We start from the raw sequence: 16,668 nt of genomic DNA, 5'->3' as shown, positions 1-16,668 counted from the left end.
AGCTGTGTTCACACTTGGGGCAGGGAAAGCAAGGCCAGTACCTCATATGAGACTTCACATCCAGCAGTTCCAGGGCAGTGACCCGAGGCTCCCCAGCCAGATTTTGCAAGATCTTCAGCCGCGGCCCACAGTGCTTATAGAACTCTGTGCAAATATTCAGTAAGGACTCCCGGGGTCTTCTGAACTCTTCCCGAGCAATTCGTTCATCCAGTTCCTCTCTGGGAAGGCCTTGCCCTTCCTCCAGTAAATGAAGGTTTTCCCTGGGAAATTGTGTAAGATTAAATAGGGGTCTGAAAATGTATTCATGTAGCAGCTGTGAGAAGAGGGTATCACACCGAAGAAAAATATAAGATTCCTAATGAGTTAATGCATCAGTAAGGTGAGGCCAAGGAGAACCTCACCTGAAGGATAAAGAAAGCTTATCAGCCTAGAAGAGACTGTCATCCCAAATTGTAGTAAAGCCACTTTTGGGGGTTTACCCAGAAATAGTATGTTATGCATCAAATGAAATCTAACAGAGCCATAAACCAGCTTAAAAGGCAATCATCTCAAGACGTCAGAAGTGGTATGAAATTAGAGCAAGTCTTTCTGTACCTGATAAAGTGCAGTTTGGCTCCTTGTTCCTGGTACCTGGGAGTTAGAAAAACAGTCTACATAACTATTAGAGCAAGAATGGGATCCTTTGGTTGGGCTTTCTTACAGACTTTTTCATATGAAAAGCCCTTGAAGCTATATATTTTGATAAGTTCACAAATATACATATATTACTCCTAAAACATAAAGCCTTTATCTTTCATTTGGCTAACACATATACTGCAATTATAGCTACTACAAAAGCTGTTTTATTGTTGCATGATTTGGGTAAAGACAACTATTATAAAAATATATACAAACTCATAGAATATAGCCAAATGAGAGAAATTTTTGGACATTTTGAAATTTAAGTTATAGTTTTAATACCATGTGCTCTGTCTTAAGTGACAGGAGGGAGAATCATGGCTGACTTCCTTTCAGTTCTGGAGACTTACTGCTTTATGATTCATGGATATTAAGACTTTAAAAGCCCTCTTTCTTCTTTAGAAGCTCTCATTTAACCCGGTGAACCTAGAGAAGTCTCTAAATATCACTAAACTATAGTATATCATTTTCCCTTAATATAGGAAATTGAGGCATGAGTTAACCATCACACCAGGCAATTTATAGCTGGGTTTGGAATTTATTTTTGTTTTATTTTTAATATGAATATATATGATGAGCAGGGAATTAACTTTACATGAATAATGATACACACTTAAAAATAGGCTTCAGAGAGCGTGAAAATTTATTGAATTTCTCCTTATGATTTCCATGCCAACTACTCCATACTGGAAAAAGATAATTTTTTCTTAAGCTGAGTTTGGGTTTGCCCTATCTTAAATCTTCCTTGTAGGAGGAAGCTAATTAGGCTTTTTGTGTATGTCGGAATATTTAAAGCTAACGCAGATGAAATGAAACGGGTAAAATATTAACTAGCATAGCCAGTATCAGAGTTACACCAAAACAAGAGAAGGAGATTAAGTTAACAACCATGAAAAGCATCATTTGAGGGCATATGTCAAAGTTTGTATGAAATGTCTGCAGAAAATCTGTCCAGATGAAAGTAAGTTGACTCTTAGTGCCCCGGGAATCATAAACCACCTCCTGATTATTATTGTTTATTTGCCTTTTGTTGAAGGCAAATGAAACAACACTGGAATAGTTCAAAGACCACCCAGGAGGCAGAGAACCATGCTCGAGCAAACAAAACAACAGCAATGCCTATTTATGAAGTTGGTTTAGATTTCTCTTTGACAATTTCAAAAGAAGCCTTGGTATTTTCTTGTAACTCTAAACTCTCACCTTCTTTTCTTTTCCTTGGAGGTTTTCACACTCAATATTGACTATGTTCAGGATTCCTTTCATTCTCAACAGCTGACATTGGGTTGTATGAAATTGAGAGACCATGGAAGAATAAGGCGCAGTGAATTACCTGGTGTTCACCCCAGACGACATGGTGTGATTGGCTGTGGTGGTTCCCTTATGACCTTGGTCACACCTGCTCATCTGTGGGGCTGTCATGGGCCTGTAACAATGACAGTAATCACCACAGCAAAACAACAACAGCAACAGAAGTGGAAACATTTATTAAATCCTCAAGTTACTGAAGCACACATAAGTTTTAAGTTAGTTTTAGAGTCTTCAAAAGACAGGCTGTCTAGCTTTGGGCTTTTCTGTTTGTTCTGAGAGGCACTTTAAAGGAACGTTGATTCCCAGGGGTTTATAAGCTCATCATGATTTAAGTTCTTCCACTTCTTTGTTCTGAGTAATAAACTCATCAAAATGACTCTTCCAACAAGACATTTATGAAATATCTACAGACTTCTAAGTCTGTACCAATTGAGAGTAAAGAGCTCATTCTTCAGTTCTACTGGGTAGTTCACCATTCTAGATGATAAGTAAAAGGCAAGGACGTATGTACCACTTTGGCCACCTACACCATTATCAACTACTCTATTTTTTCGGAGAAACTATCAAAGAATAAAAGAATTCTCCTAGTCACATCACACCTAAGGCTAACCAGGAAAGTGAGTACGTTAGTATCTATTATAAGTCAGTAATTTAGATGGTTAGTAATAGATTTGAATCATCTCATTTTATATCTGCCGGATTTACTTTAAATAATAGGTAAAATTTGCCTCTGTATTGGCATCTAGGACGAAAAAGGCATAATGCAGTTTTTTTTAAAGCAACTGCTTTTATGAAATCATCAAGGCTTGCTTCTTTGTTGCTCACTTTCTGTCTACTGGGGATAGCTAGAAAGTAAACTTTTAACGATCACACCAGATCTCCTCTTCCTGTGCCTGTTGTGATAGACACAATTTAGAGATGGCTCCCAATATCTTTGCCCGTTGGTGTTACTCTAGTGATTATATTACATTATATGGCAAAAAGGGGGAGTATCTGCATAGGCCTAATCTAGTCACATCAGCCCTTCAAAAGCAGAGAGTCTTCTCTGGCTAGGGCAGAGAGATTTGAAGCATAAGGATTCAAGGTGCTATTGCTGGTTGGAAGGTAGAGGGGGAGCACGTAAGAAGAAATGCAGGTGACTTCTCAATGCAGAGTGGTGCCTGGCTGACAGCCAGCCAGGAAATGGGACCTCAGACCTAAAGATGCATGGAACTAGATCCTGCCAAAAATTGAATGAGCTTGGAAGTGCATTCTTCCCCAGCGCCTTCAGATAAAAGTTCAGACTAGCTGACAACTTGACTTCCACCTTGAGAAACCCTGAGCAGAGAATCCAGCTGAGCCTACCTGGACTCCGGGCCTACACAACTGTGAGATAATAAATGGGTTTTGTTTAAAGGCTCTAAGTTTGTAGTAATGTGTTATACAACAGTTAAAACTAATGCACTTGTGATATATTTATGTAATAGTACTTATATAATTGTTAAACTTCTTTTGTCATAAGATAAAGAAACTACGAACATGGAGAAATTAGAAATTAGGGAATTCTTATCTTCTTTTTGTAAATACAGTGAAGCCAATTTTGGTTTCAGTAACTACTACCAACTAATGAAGCTAGTCTTCTCTGCCAAAAGAATATTAAATGCACTGGAATATTTAAAGCCACAGAATTTTAAATGCCAGAGCTCCATCCATAACTCTTTGTGACATTTTGAGTAAGTCAATTTTGGATAAGTTAATTGACTTATCCTTATAAAAAGGTATAGAAATGAGGAAAGCTTTAACATTATGTAATATGAGGAGAAATAGGCTGAGCATGGTGCCTTACACCTGTAATCCCAGCACTTTGGGAGGCCGAGGTGGGCGGATCACTTGAGGCCAGGAGTTCGAGATCAGCCTGGCCAACATGGGGAAACACCGTCTCTACTGAAAATACAAAAATTATCTGGGCCTGGTGGCACATGCCTATAATCCCAGCTTCTTGGGAGGCTGAGGCACGAGAATTGCTTAAACCCGGGAGGCAGAGGTTGCAGTGAGGCAAGATCATGCCACTGAACTCCAGCCTGGGTGACAGAGTGAGTCAGTGTCTCTGTGTGTGTGTGTGTGTGTGTGTGTGTGTGTATATATATATATATATATATATAAAATAGAAATACAGTGGCATTTGGGAACAATTGACTGCTTTTCTTTCCTCTAGTTGTAGGAAAAGGCCAGTGATGTAACCAGATGGGTACAGAAGGAATAGTGTAAGTCTTTCATTTCTCTTTAGGTTATTCTTCTGGGACTTTCATGAAACCATCAGCAATAGCATAGAAAACGATTTCTCCTTGGAAGAGGCAATTTGTCATGGCTGTCTGTGCCAACTCTTCTCATTTCCTTAGTTTAGATGCATATGAACATTTCAGGATGGTAGTCTACAGAAGGCTTTTGGGCAATATTCTGCTTGTCTAGTTTGGCAATGTAGCTCATGATTAGAAACTAAACATCTGTTGCTGTTAAAGAATTAGAATCCCATTCCCTCTCTTTCTTGCTGATGCATGCTGAAAAAGTCCTTCCTGGACTAAAGGGCTTCCCCCTTACCAGCACAGCAAGATGGGGCTGGGGGAGTTGGTGCCTTTTTGTGGAGGCATAGACAATTTCACACTAAGGATCTGGCACTTTAGATTGGACACACAGCATGGCAGAATGGAATGGAGGAGCAAAGACACTAAACCCAGGAAGAAGGCTTCCCCATCCCTATCCTGGGGAAGAATATTTCCTGGCAGCTAATTTAGATGGGAACGGAGCAGAAAAGCCCATCATAGGCATAGTGTCCTGCATCCACCTTCCTCACTCGCATTTTATTTTTTTGTCTCATCCAGGGCTCCCTGCCTGCCCCTTTCCTGCCATATGGCAGCTTAGTGATGCTGCTTCTACACCCAAGCATCTTGTGACAGGACTAACTGCTTGAACTTTGTTTAGGGCTGAACTCTGATGCCAATTTACCTTACCATTCCCAAATTTCTCAATCCTCTCTCCGCATTACTTAGTCCTGTCCCACACAGAATCTATTAATTCTAGCAGTAGGATAACATTCTGCTGTTTATATTGGTTATGTAGTTTCTGCAATTATAGTTAAAAATACAACACTTCACAAACAGTAAAATAATAAAAGAATACTTAGTTGAAATTGTAGGCATTCCGTGTCTCATAAAATAATATAATAACTAATAAAAATGTAGATTACATCTTTAAATTCACTAAATTGGCCCTCTTACACAAGATGTGTTTACCACTGGGTTATAACTGCTGGAGAAGCTCAGCAAGCTATGTGCAAATGTGTGTTTAGCAATGATAGTAAGAATATTAGTACTATTATTATACTACTACTAATCAGAGTGCTTAACATTATTTATTCAAAAAACTCAGGAACTGTTCACAGTTATAAGGCATAAAGGGCTGAGTTTAGGAGGTATCTGTAAATAAAGATTGGGTTTTAGATTTTTATCCATCACATTTTTTTCTTATTTTTTTTTTTCAGTGGATACATATGACGTAAGGCTGCAGCTATTTCTGCCAATGGGATTACCTGGTGAGGACCTCTACACTGTATAAAAGGGCCTGTAGGGACGTCGCAAGAGCAGCAGTGGCCGCAATCTCTTCTCGGGCAGCAGGTACTGTCTCCACCTGTGATGTCTGCCTCTTTAGCTTTTGTAGGTAACATGGAACTAAGGCTTCCAAGACCATCAGCATCTGAAGACTTTGAGTGACAGAAAGAAAACCGAGTCACCTTTTACATTCTACTTTTGTTGGTTGTGTCACATTTAGGAGCATAGAACAATGAAAAGCATCTAGAGATATATGAATTCTAAGCCCCCTTGCCACTCCAAATCAAAAGCAGTTAAAGCTGCTGGAAATGTTGACCAACAATTATTAATTCACTAACCACCTGCTAAAAGGTGATGAATCTTGCCTTAAGGAAACATGTGATCTAGTCGGGGGAATTAGCCATATATACAAATAAATGGTTGAAAGAATAACAGAATGGCTAGGCGCGGTGGCTCACGCTTGTAATCCCAGCACTTTGGGAGGCTGAGGCGGGCGGATCACGAGGTCAGGAGATCGAGACCACGGTGAAACCCCGTCTCTACTAAAAATACAAAAAATTAGCCGGGTGTGGTGGCGGGCGCCTGTAGTCCCAGCTACTCGGAGAGGCTGAGGCAGGAGAATGGCGTGAACCCGGGAGGCGGAGCTTGCAGTGAGCCGAGATTGCGCCACTGCACTCCAGCCTGAGCGACAGAGCAAGACTCCGTCTCAAAAAAAAAAAAAAAGAATAACAGAATGATAATAGGTGGAGCTATATAGTCCATCTAGAGAAACAGGCTTCAGAATAAAACTTCAATTCAGGAGTTTGCTGAGAGTGATTTTCCAGCTGCAACAATTTTGAGACAACATAAAACCCTTTCATGGGAGGCTGGCTTCCTGAGCTTAAAGAATTAAATAGCAAAAAACGTTGGAAACAGCCATTATGATGCACTCTGACAATGCCTGCTTACCAACGCGAGTGAACACCACTCACTGGATAGGGCCCACACTCAATTTAGTCCTGGGGTGCCAGAAACACCTTGAAGGGGAAATGGAGATTAAGTAGTTATTATGCAAAGTGGGTTTTCCCCTCTAAAGTTGTAAGTGTGTAACACCACCAACATAAATCTTTTTTTTTTTTTTTGACAGAGTCTTGCTCTGTCAGTCGCCCAGGCTGCAGTGCAGTGGCATGATTTCGGCTCACTACAACCTCTGCCTGGGTTCAACTGATTCTCCTGCCTCAGCCTCCCCAGCAGCTGGGATTATAGGCATTCACTACAATGCCCGGATAATTTTTGTATTTTTAGTAGGGACAAGGGTTTCACCATGTTGGCCAGGCTGGTCTCAACCTCTTGGCCTCAAGCAATCTTCCCACCTTGGCCTCCCAAAGATCTGGGATTACAGGCATGAACCACTGCACCCAGCCATCTTGTGTTTAGAGATTCCCCAATTATGTTAAAGTTTAAAGATTGTGGGTTCTAGAAAACAGCAGTCATGAGGTGATATCCCAGAGAATCTGAAATCAAGATTTTCTTTGATCTATTCTTTTTCCTACAGATACCAATGAGTTTTTACTATGCTCTTTATAATACTGAATACTGGTTTCTGGTAATATAATTTTGCCTGTAATATGTGCTCTATAAGCAGGAAATAGCAATTATCAGAATTGGATGGGTATGGAGAAAGAGCTATGATACTCTTTTGAGTTATCCTATTTTTTGGCAACTTAAAAAAGGAGGCAAGAAGTTAGTTCTGCTTTCTGTAACAATAAAAAGTACCTTGCTGTAGACTAATTGTCTTACTAGAAAGGGTGGACAAAATTTTTAAAACACATCGAAGGTACCAGGTAGAAGCTAAGGCTAGCAGATATCTTTTGGAGGTACCAGACTTCTGGGGGAAAGAAAGCTTCTTCAGTTCATCCAGACATTGTGCAGCACTCTTTTTTTCCAGGCATCTGCTCGTTTGTAAATTGCTTAGGGCCAAAAGGCTAAGGACAAATCCAAGCAGAAATGTCAGCTAAGAGCTATGAAGCTAAGCAGGATTTTCAGTAGCCTCATAATTGCGAGGAAATATATATTGGAGTTCAGGGACTTCCAAAGAGGAGTTAGGCCCATGGAAGGCTGATCCTAGGAGTGTGAAATAAATAGAACAGCCCTTACAAAGACTGAAACCCAACTTTAAATCAAATCAATCACACACTGAATTAAAATGATCTGCCCTGCCACAATTGCTAGTCAGAGAGTAAAAACGAATCATTTTTGGAGGAAGATAACATTGGGTAGATCCTCAAAGCATTTCTAATTTTTTTAATGCAATATTCACTAGTCAAAATTACCTATTCCTGCTAAAACCAAATGATCAAAATCCAAGGAAAGGAACAGACAATATAAACAGGCCACAAGTGATCTACATATTAAAGTTATCAGACACAGACTTTTATAAAACAATGACTAAAATGTTAAATAAGAGAGATAACAAAATGGAGAATTTCATCAAAACTCTGAAATCTATTAAAAGAGTGGAAATTCTAGAACTGAACACTAAAATATTTGAAATTAAAAACCTGAAAGATAAGTGTTAATAGTAGATTAGACACAGGAAGAGATGAGTGTGAACTGGAATAAAGAACAATGGAAAACATCAAGACAGAAGAACAGAGGGGAGAAATGATAGGAAATACAGGAAAGAACACAAGAGACATATATAGAGCATGGGGTTAAGGGGGAAAAGATATATATAAATAAATGGAGAGGGGAGGGAAAATGGGATAGAGGTAATATGTGAAGAGTTATTTGTCAAATTTTCTAAAATTATTGAAAGCTATCAAGCTTTATATTCAGGAAACACTGTGAATCCCAAGAAGTATAAACACAAAGAAAAATCATAACTAGGCACACCACAGTCAAACTGCTTAAAACCCAAGGCAAAGAGGAAATGTTAAAAGTAGCCAGAGAAAAAGACACATTAGGGCAGGGCACGGTGGCTCACATCTGTAATCCCAGCACTTTGGGAGGCTGAGGCGGGCAGATCACAAGGTCAGGAGTTTGAGACCAGCCTGGCCAATATGGTGAAACCTCATCTCTACTAAAAATATAAAAAATTAGCCGGGTGTGGTGGTGCATGCCTGTAGTCCCAGCTATTTGGGAGGCTGAGGGAGGAGAATTGCTTGAATCTGGGAGGTGGAGGTTGCAGTGAGCTGAGATGGTGCCACTGCACTTCAGCCTGGGCGACAGAGTGCGATTCCGTCTCGAAAGAGAAAAAAAAAAAAGGACATGTTAAATTCAAATGTGCAATAAGGTCTAATGCTGATTTTTCAACAGATATGATAAGTCAGTAGAAAATGGAATATTTTCTTTTTTATTTTATTAGTTAACTAATTTATTTTTTGAGACAGGTCTTGCTCTGTTGACCAGGTTGGAGTGTGGTGGTGCAATCTCAGCTCACTGCAGCCTCAACCTGGGCTCAAGCAATCCTCCCACCTTAGCCTCTTGAGTAGCTGGGACCACAGGCATGCACCACTATGCCCCACTAATTTTTGTATTTTTTGTAGGGACGGGGTTTTGCCATGTTGCCCAGGTTGGTCTCAAACTCCTGAACTCATGCAATCCACATGCTTTGGCCTCCCAAAGTGCTGGGATTCCAGGCATGAGTCACTGCACCTGGCCTGAATATTTTCTTTAAATTAAAAAAAAAAAAAGCCGGCTGGGTGTGGTAGCTCATGCCTATAATCCCAGCACTTTGGGAGGCTGAGACAGGTGGATCACCTGAGGGCAGGAGTTCGAGACCAACCTGACCAACATGGAGAAACTCTGTCTCTACTAAAAGTACAAAATTAGCTGGGTGTGGCGGCGCATGCCTGTAATCCCAGCTACTCGGGAGGCTGAGGCAGGAGAATCACTTGAATCCGGGAGGTGGAGGTTGCTGTGAGCCAAGATTGTGCCATTGCACGCCAGTCTGGGCAACAAGAACGAAAACTCCGTTTAAAAAAAAAAAAAAGCCAAAGGTAGAAAACAATAAAGATAAAAAAGGAAAGAAAAGGCAGACAATAAAACTACAATAGCAAAAATCAACAAAGCCCCAAATACTGGTTATTTGTAAAGGGAAAACTATTGATAAACTCCTGAAAAGAATAATAATAAAAAAAAGGAGGGATCAAAAATTCCCAGTATTAGAAATAAAAAAGTGAACACAATAAAAACTCCATAGTCATTAAAATTTTTTTTAAACAAAGCATATCAGGAACAAATTTCTGTCAATAAATTTGGGTACTTAAATTAAATAGAAAACTTCCTAGAAAAATGTGACTTACCAAAGCCACCACCAGGATAAAGAATCTTAATTGTAAAATGTTCCCACAAGAAACCACATTACTTACAGTTTTGTGTATAAATTCTACTCAATACTTTGGAAAGACAAAATGCTCATCTGAGGCAGGCACAGTTCCTTTGCCTGTAATCCCAGCACTTTGGGAGGCTGCGGTGGGAGGAGCACTTGAGCTCAGGAGTTGGAGACCAGCCTGGGCAACACAGTGAGACTTTATCTCTCAAAAAATCAAAAAAAATAACAGGGTGTGAAGGCACCCGCCTGTAGTGCCGGCTACTTGGAAGGCTGAGGTGGGAGGATTGCTTGAGTCTGGGAGATCAAGGCTACAGTGGGCCATGATCGTGACACTGCACTCCAACCTTGGCAACAGAACAAGACCCTGTTTCAAAAATAAAAAAAAGCTAATCCATACCAAATTTCTACAGAGAATAGGAGTTTTTAAAAAAGGGGTAGGGGGCCTGGGCGCAGTGGCTCACGCCTGTCATCCCAGCACTTTGGAAGGCCAAGGCGGGTGGATCACCTGAGGTCAGGAGTTTGAGACCAGCCCGGTCAACATGGTGAAACCCCGTGTCTACTAAAAATGCAAAAATTAGCTGGGTGTGGTGGTGGATGCCTGTAATCCCAGCTACTCGGGAGGCGGAGGCAGGAGAATTGCTTGAACCCAGGAGGCGGAGGTTGCAGTGAGCCGAGATTATGCCATTGCATTCCAGCCTGGGCAACAAGAGCAAGACTCTCTCTCAAAAATAAAAGAAAATTAGAAAGGGGGGGGTGGGTAGGGAAGACACTTTCCATTTCATCTTATGAGTCCAGCTTAATCTTCATATCCTTGATACTATAGCCTGACAAGGACTTTATAATAATAGAGGGTTACAAATACACCTGCTAAAACGTTTACCAGTGGGTAGTTAATAAAGTAGTAGCTAAGCAAGACACCCTTTTTGTTTAAGCACTTGTAACTTTTTTAAGTATCCAGAATTGGTTTATCTTAAATGACATAGAGCTACCTAGAATATCTCTTCTACTCCTAACTTCCCTGTGATCCTAGCAATAAAATTCATTAGATAAGACCTTTTTAAAGAATAAAAATTACAGACATCGCTCTCATTAACATAGTTGTAAAAATGCTAAAATAATTGCAAACCAAGTCTGGCAATACTGAAAAATGATAATTATACAACCCAATTACAGTTTATTTTTAAGGAGGCAGGAAAGTTTTAATTTTGAAAATAAATCAATGTAACCTATCACGCTTAGAAAATAAAGAATAAAAATCATATAATCATCTCTATAAATAGAGAGGAACATTTGGTAATATTCATTATCCATTAATAAGAAAACTCAAACTAAACTAAGAATAGAAGGCAGACTCCTTAATAATTAATTTCTTAATGAGTAATAAAATTACTTCCTTGATCTTACTGGTATATTACAACAAAATCCTTTAGCAAATATCATTCTTAGTGATGAAATATTGGAAATCCCCTCCATACCCCGAGATCAGAAATGAGACAAAGATCCTACCATCATCACCATCATCACTTCTATTCCATTTTGTATTAAGGTTCTAGCCAGTGCATTAAGGACAGAGAAAGGAATAATGTGTATAAGAATTTGAAAGGATAAAATACAACTCTCATGATTTGCAGATGACATAATTAATTAAATAGAAAACACTAAGAAATCGCACATATAAAATAAAAAATACTGATAACTTCATTTACAAATGGGCAGAAGACTTCAGTAGGCACTTTGCAAAAGGAGATGTCCAAATTTCGATAAACATTTATCTGAAAAGCTTCCAAACCTTTTAATTTGAAAAAGGAAAATGCAAATTAAAATGATAATGAATGTCACTACAACCCAACAAAATAGCTAAAATAAAAAGACTGAAGATAACAAGTGTTGATGAGGCCATAGGGTACTAGAACATTTACATACTGTCGGTGGGAATGAAAATTGAAACCACCTTGGAAAACTTTTTGGTAGTATCTACTAAAGCAAGAAATACTCATATTCCATGACTTAACCCAGCAGTTCCATCCATAGAAATGCATAAATATTTGTGTACAAAGACATATACAAAAACATTCATTGCAGCTTTATTTATAATACCTTCAAACTAGATACAACACAAATGCCTGATAACAAAAGAAGATATAAATAAATTGTAACATAGTCATACAATGAACTATTATAAGTGAATGAAAAAGAATCAACTACTGTTACACACATTTATATGAATGAATCTCATGAAATAATACTGAATGACAGAAGTCAGACATTAAAAAATAGCTACTATACTATTTCAGTTAAACAGATTTCAGAAATAGGCAAAGCTGATTGATCATATTAGAAATCAGGACAGTAGTGCCTCTATCTGATTTTTCAATCTGAGTGGTAGTTACATAGATGTGATAACATTATGAATATTCATGGAACTGTAAAATTATTATTTTTTAGTGTTTTATGTGAATGTTACACTTAAATAAAATACTTTTTAAAAAAAATTAAGTACAACAGAGACTTGCTGTTACAAATGTTGAAGTCCTGTAGGTATGTTACTTATTCCCATGAGAGATATCCCAAGAAACCACTACTTAAGAAACCCTGACCTTACTGAGACATCAAGATATCATCTGGTTTAAACTGACAGAATGGAAAATTAGGGAGGATTAAAAAAAATTCTAATTTAACTTAACAATATTAGACTTTGGCTTTTAACTCACAATGACAAGGGAATTTGATTGTGAACTCTAACACCTTTTGATTTCAATGTGTTTGAATTTTGACTTGAAAGAGAATTTTATGACTCAATGGAAATTTGGTAAAATTTGAAATGGGAGAATTTTTTAGTCAAACTTAGGTATTCTCTATGTTGCAGGAATTTTAATATTGGAGAATCTGTATGCATTTTATTATTACAGTGTCTCAGTTGCAGAATATCTGACATATCTGGTTAACAACGTAGCTGAACACATTTGGAATGGCAAATAGAGTAGAGAGAAGATGTTTACAATTACATATAGAATGGATTTGGAGTTAACTTAATGCAGGATTTGATCCATTCTGAAACTTTTTCTAGATCTGTGGTATTATAGGAAGAGCAAGAAAGTGGGAGTAAGAAATCCCCTCCATACCCCGAGATCAGAAATGAGACCATCCTGCAGCTTTGTTCTCCTGAAGGCCACAGCCACATCCATGCCTGACCACAGGCCTACTGTTTTTCTCCCCATTGCTCAAGAAGACAAAAATTCGAGAATATTGGGGGAAACACTTCTTACTCATTCCTCATGTGTCCTTCCAGTAAAAAGAGTTCAATTAATATAAATCCCAGCTCCTCTTGGCCCTTATTCATTCTCTTATGGGAGAGAGAAACAGGCTTAAGGTGCAGGGCAAATATATAAAGATATATTGGGCATAATCAGCTTGGCTCCTTCCTTATTCCTGGAAGAGCTTGTCAACAGAGTACAACTTTTAATAGATCAGATTTAAATCTCAGACCAGAGCCAACCTCTTTGAATTGGGATGACTCATTCTTCATGTGAGTCTTTTGAATTCTCTGCACTTGGCAAAATGAAGGCAAGATTGATATTCTTGGCCTTTGTGTTACAGAAATTCTTATTGCCCCTTGAAAGGAGTTTTCTTAAATAAATATCTGTTATGAAATTTTGTTTGCTACTGATTTACATTACTTGTGAGGAAAAATATTTTCTAACAAGACTAAATACCTTAGCATCTGCACAAAATTCAAATTAAGGGATTTCAAATGAATGAAGATGTACTATTGTTTTCCAGAACCTATGCTATGTTTTCTAAACTTTGTTTCTTCTTTTCTTTTCTTTTTTCTTTTTTTTTTTCTGACAAAGTCTTACTCTGTTGCCTAGGCTAGAGTGCAATGGTACACTCACAGCTCACTGCAGCCTTGACCTCCTGGGATTAAGCAATCCTCCTGCCTCAAGCCTCCCAAAAGGTTGGGACTACAGGTGTGCAACACCATACCTGGCTAATTTTTAATTTTTTAAAATTTTTGTGGAGACAGGGTCTCACTATGTTACCCAGGTTGGTCTCGAACTCTTGGGCTAAAGGAATCCTCTTGCCTCAGCCTTCCAAAGTGCTGGGATTACAGGTGTGAGCCACCACACCTGGCCTAAATTTAGTTTTTAAAAGCTTACTTGTCAGAATGTTAGACTGATATTAATCAGCATAACCTTTGTATTCATTCAATTTTATTTTCTCTGCCATATTTACTTATCACAAGGCATAGAATAAAGGGCTGCAGATACCTTCTGAATGATTCGGGAGCATACGCCACCACGGTGACACAGAGCTTAATGGCTTCACTGATAGAAAACGTCAGATCTTCGTTTCCATAGCAGAAATCTGAAGGAACAAAAAGTAAAGGCACACTATCAGAGTAGATTCAGCAGGAGATAAAGAAGCAACTATTACTCCTAATGTTATCATTCCAGTATATACTGTAGCTTTTTCTTGTTAAATTTTATTCCTATACTGTGAAAACTATTAATTTCTTCATCTCAAGGGAATGAAATTCTGTTTTCTAGTTTTGAACAATCAGATGTAAAATAAAAATACTTTTCTGGAGTGTTTAAAAAAAATCTCAGATAATAGAAGACACTGAAGGGCATTTAAATTGTCTAAGGTTGAGGCTTTACCCTTGAGTTATCTCTAGTTTTACACATTCCATGAAAATAAAAGACCATTCACTTAGAATTACCCAAGATAACCCAACTTTCTGAAAACTGTAGTGCTAGAGCAGTGGTCTACTGAGCATCATTTTAATATAGTTTTCATGGCAGAGAATTCCTTACTCTTTAGGATTCATAAGAGATTTAAGAAAAAAAAGTACTCATTCAATTTCTACTACTGTTCCATTTATTTTTGCTACTTCGATTTAGTTATATATATACACACATATAAATATATGTATATGTGTGTATAATGTATATATTTATATTTAACAACTGCAGTGAGAAAAAGAATGTCAAAGCAAGTTTTGCTTTTACCTAATGACTTGAGAGGCTTCTCAGCTTTGACCAGCTCTAAGATGTCTAATATGTCGGTGGTCTCTCCCTCTAGGGACTGCAGCAAGTCAAACAGGCACTGAGCTGACACACCTTTGCTGGGCCCATTATTGGCAGCATCCTGATAAAGAAAAACAATTTTAGTTTATTGACTCTCACCACAGTGCAACTATAACTTGACAGGAATTCAAATTTTATAAATGCTGTTACCAGTAACAAGTACAACATCTAGCTGGAATTCAGCTTACATAATTCTGGATCCAGCAATGCTGTGGTATGATTTTGGAGTGGTATACCTGACTTTTAAGGGATCTATTAAATTCTAATCTAGAAAAAAAGAGATATTTGTAAAAGCTCATAAAAATACAGCAATATATGAACTTCCAAAAAGTTCATATCAATGGTTCCTTTAATTGAAGATGGTAGAACTAAGAAAATATCTATAATTGATTGGTTGAATACTACAAATATGTTTGGGGAACATATGCTTATTTTAACTAACAACCCTGGAAATGTCACAGGTCTTCTTTGATAATGTATCTCCACATGGAGATACTTACAATTTTCAATCTATTTAAAATGGCCTTAAATAATTCACTGAAACAACAAATCCTTATGAAGTTCTTCTGTGCCAGGCACCAGGCTACACACTGGGGTTATAGAAAACCAAAACCAAAATGCAAGTAAAACAACAATACAACAATAACTAAAACCAAACAAACAAGCAGAGACAAAAGCATACAAAGGTCTTGCTTTCATGAAGATTAAATTCCGTTGGTTGAGTGTGGTAGAAATTCATGTTAATGAAACAAATACATATAACATGTGATATGGTGGTAAAATCTCTGAAGAAAAAGGAAAACAAAGCAGGGTAGGTGGTAGAGAGTGACAAAAAGGAATGAAAATTGGGAAACCTTCCTTTAACCGTTTTCTACTTTCCATCTCTTTTATGAATTGAATATTTAAAAAACTGTAGAGTTGGTCTATTTACGTGTTAGGAGCTGAGATGAAAGCTGGAGAGGAATGTTGAAGAGAAACGATATGATTTTTGAAAGAAATATTATTTATGGTATGCATGTCTCATTGGTTAAAGAAAGAGAGCTGAGAGACTGAATATACAAACTGTCAATGACTAAATCATACATAAAAATAGAGGCCGGGTGCGGTGGCTCACGCCTGTAATCCCAGCACTTTGGGAGGCTGAGGCGGGTGGATCACGAGGTCAGGAGATCGAGACCAGCCTGGCTAACACAGTGAAACCCCGTCTCTACTAAAAATACAAAAAATTAGCCGGGCGAGGTGGCGGGCACCTGTAGTCCCAGCTACTCGGGAGGCTGAGGCAGGAGAATGGTGTGAACCCCGGGGGGCAGAGCCTGCAGTGAGCCGAGATTGCGCCACTGCACTCCAGCCTGGGCGACAGCAAGACTCTGTCTCAAAAAAAAAAAAAAAAAAAAAAATATAGAACTTTGACCCACAACCTGCAACAACCTGCTCAGGAAACCAACCCATTGTCTACAATAACCAGCTCAGGAAGCCAGCCTAAGTCAGGCTTGTAGGAAGTCAGGCCACTACCTCCAGTGGTAACCAAACAATAACCTCTGTAACAACTGACCCAAAGTAACCAGGACTTGCATAGTAACTGAGAGCTTTCCTAATTTTTGTCCCTGCTTCCAACTTAGGACCAACCAGAGAAAGCCCAATATACACCCCTAACCCATCATATAAGATGCCCAACTACTAGTTACTTCACCTGCAG

The 16,668-nt window shown here is 38.5% G+C and overlaps 1 protein-coding gene across 14 annotated transcripts in view; it reads right to left on the bottom strand.

Moving 5' to 3' along the window:
• The window catches only part of UNC80 (unc-80 homolog, NALCN channel complex subunit), a 228,521-nt gene that overhangs the window by 37,154 nt on the left and 174,699 nt on the right, over positions 1–16,668 (bottom strand). For all 14 annotated transcript variants that reach the window (XM_055290458.2, XM_063645667.1, XM_055290465.2 and 11 more), the window contains 6 exons: positions 14,895–15,033; positions 14,154–14,250; positions 5,552–5,722; positions 2,009–2,101; positions 595–630; positions 42–260 (listed from right to left, as the gene is read on the bottom strand). In XM_055290458.2, the coding sequence (XP_055146433.1) occupies positions 42–260; positions 595–630; positions 2,009–2,101; positions 5,552–5,722; positions 14,154–14,250; positions 14,895–15,033 (755 nt within the window). The remainder of the gene's footprint in view (positions 1–41; positions 261–594; positions 631–2,008; positions 2,102–5,551; positions 5,723–14,153; positions 14,251–14,894; positions 15,034–16,668) is intronic.

This window comes from Symphalangus syndactylus, chromosome 8 (genome assembly GCF_028878055.3).
Source record: "Symphalangus syndactylus isolate Jambi chromosome 8, NHGRI_mSymSyn1-v2.1_pri, whole genome shotgun sequence".
NCBI classification, from domain to species: domain Eukaryota; kingdom Metazoa; phylum Chordata; class Mammalia; order Primates; family Hylobatidae; genus Symphalangus; species Symphalangus syndactylus.
This window is presented reverse-complemented; position numbering and strand designations above follow the sequence as displayed.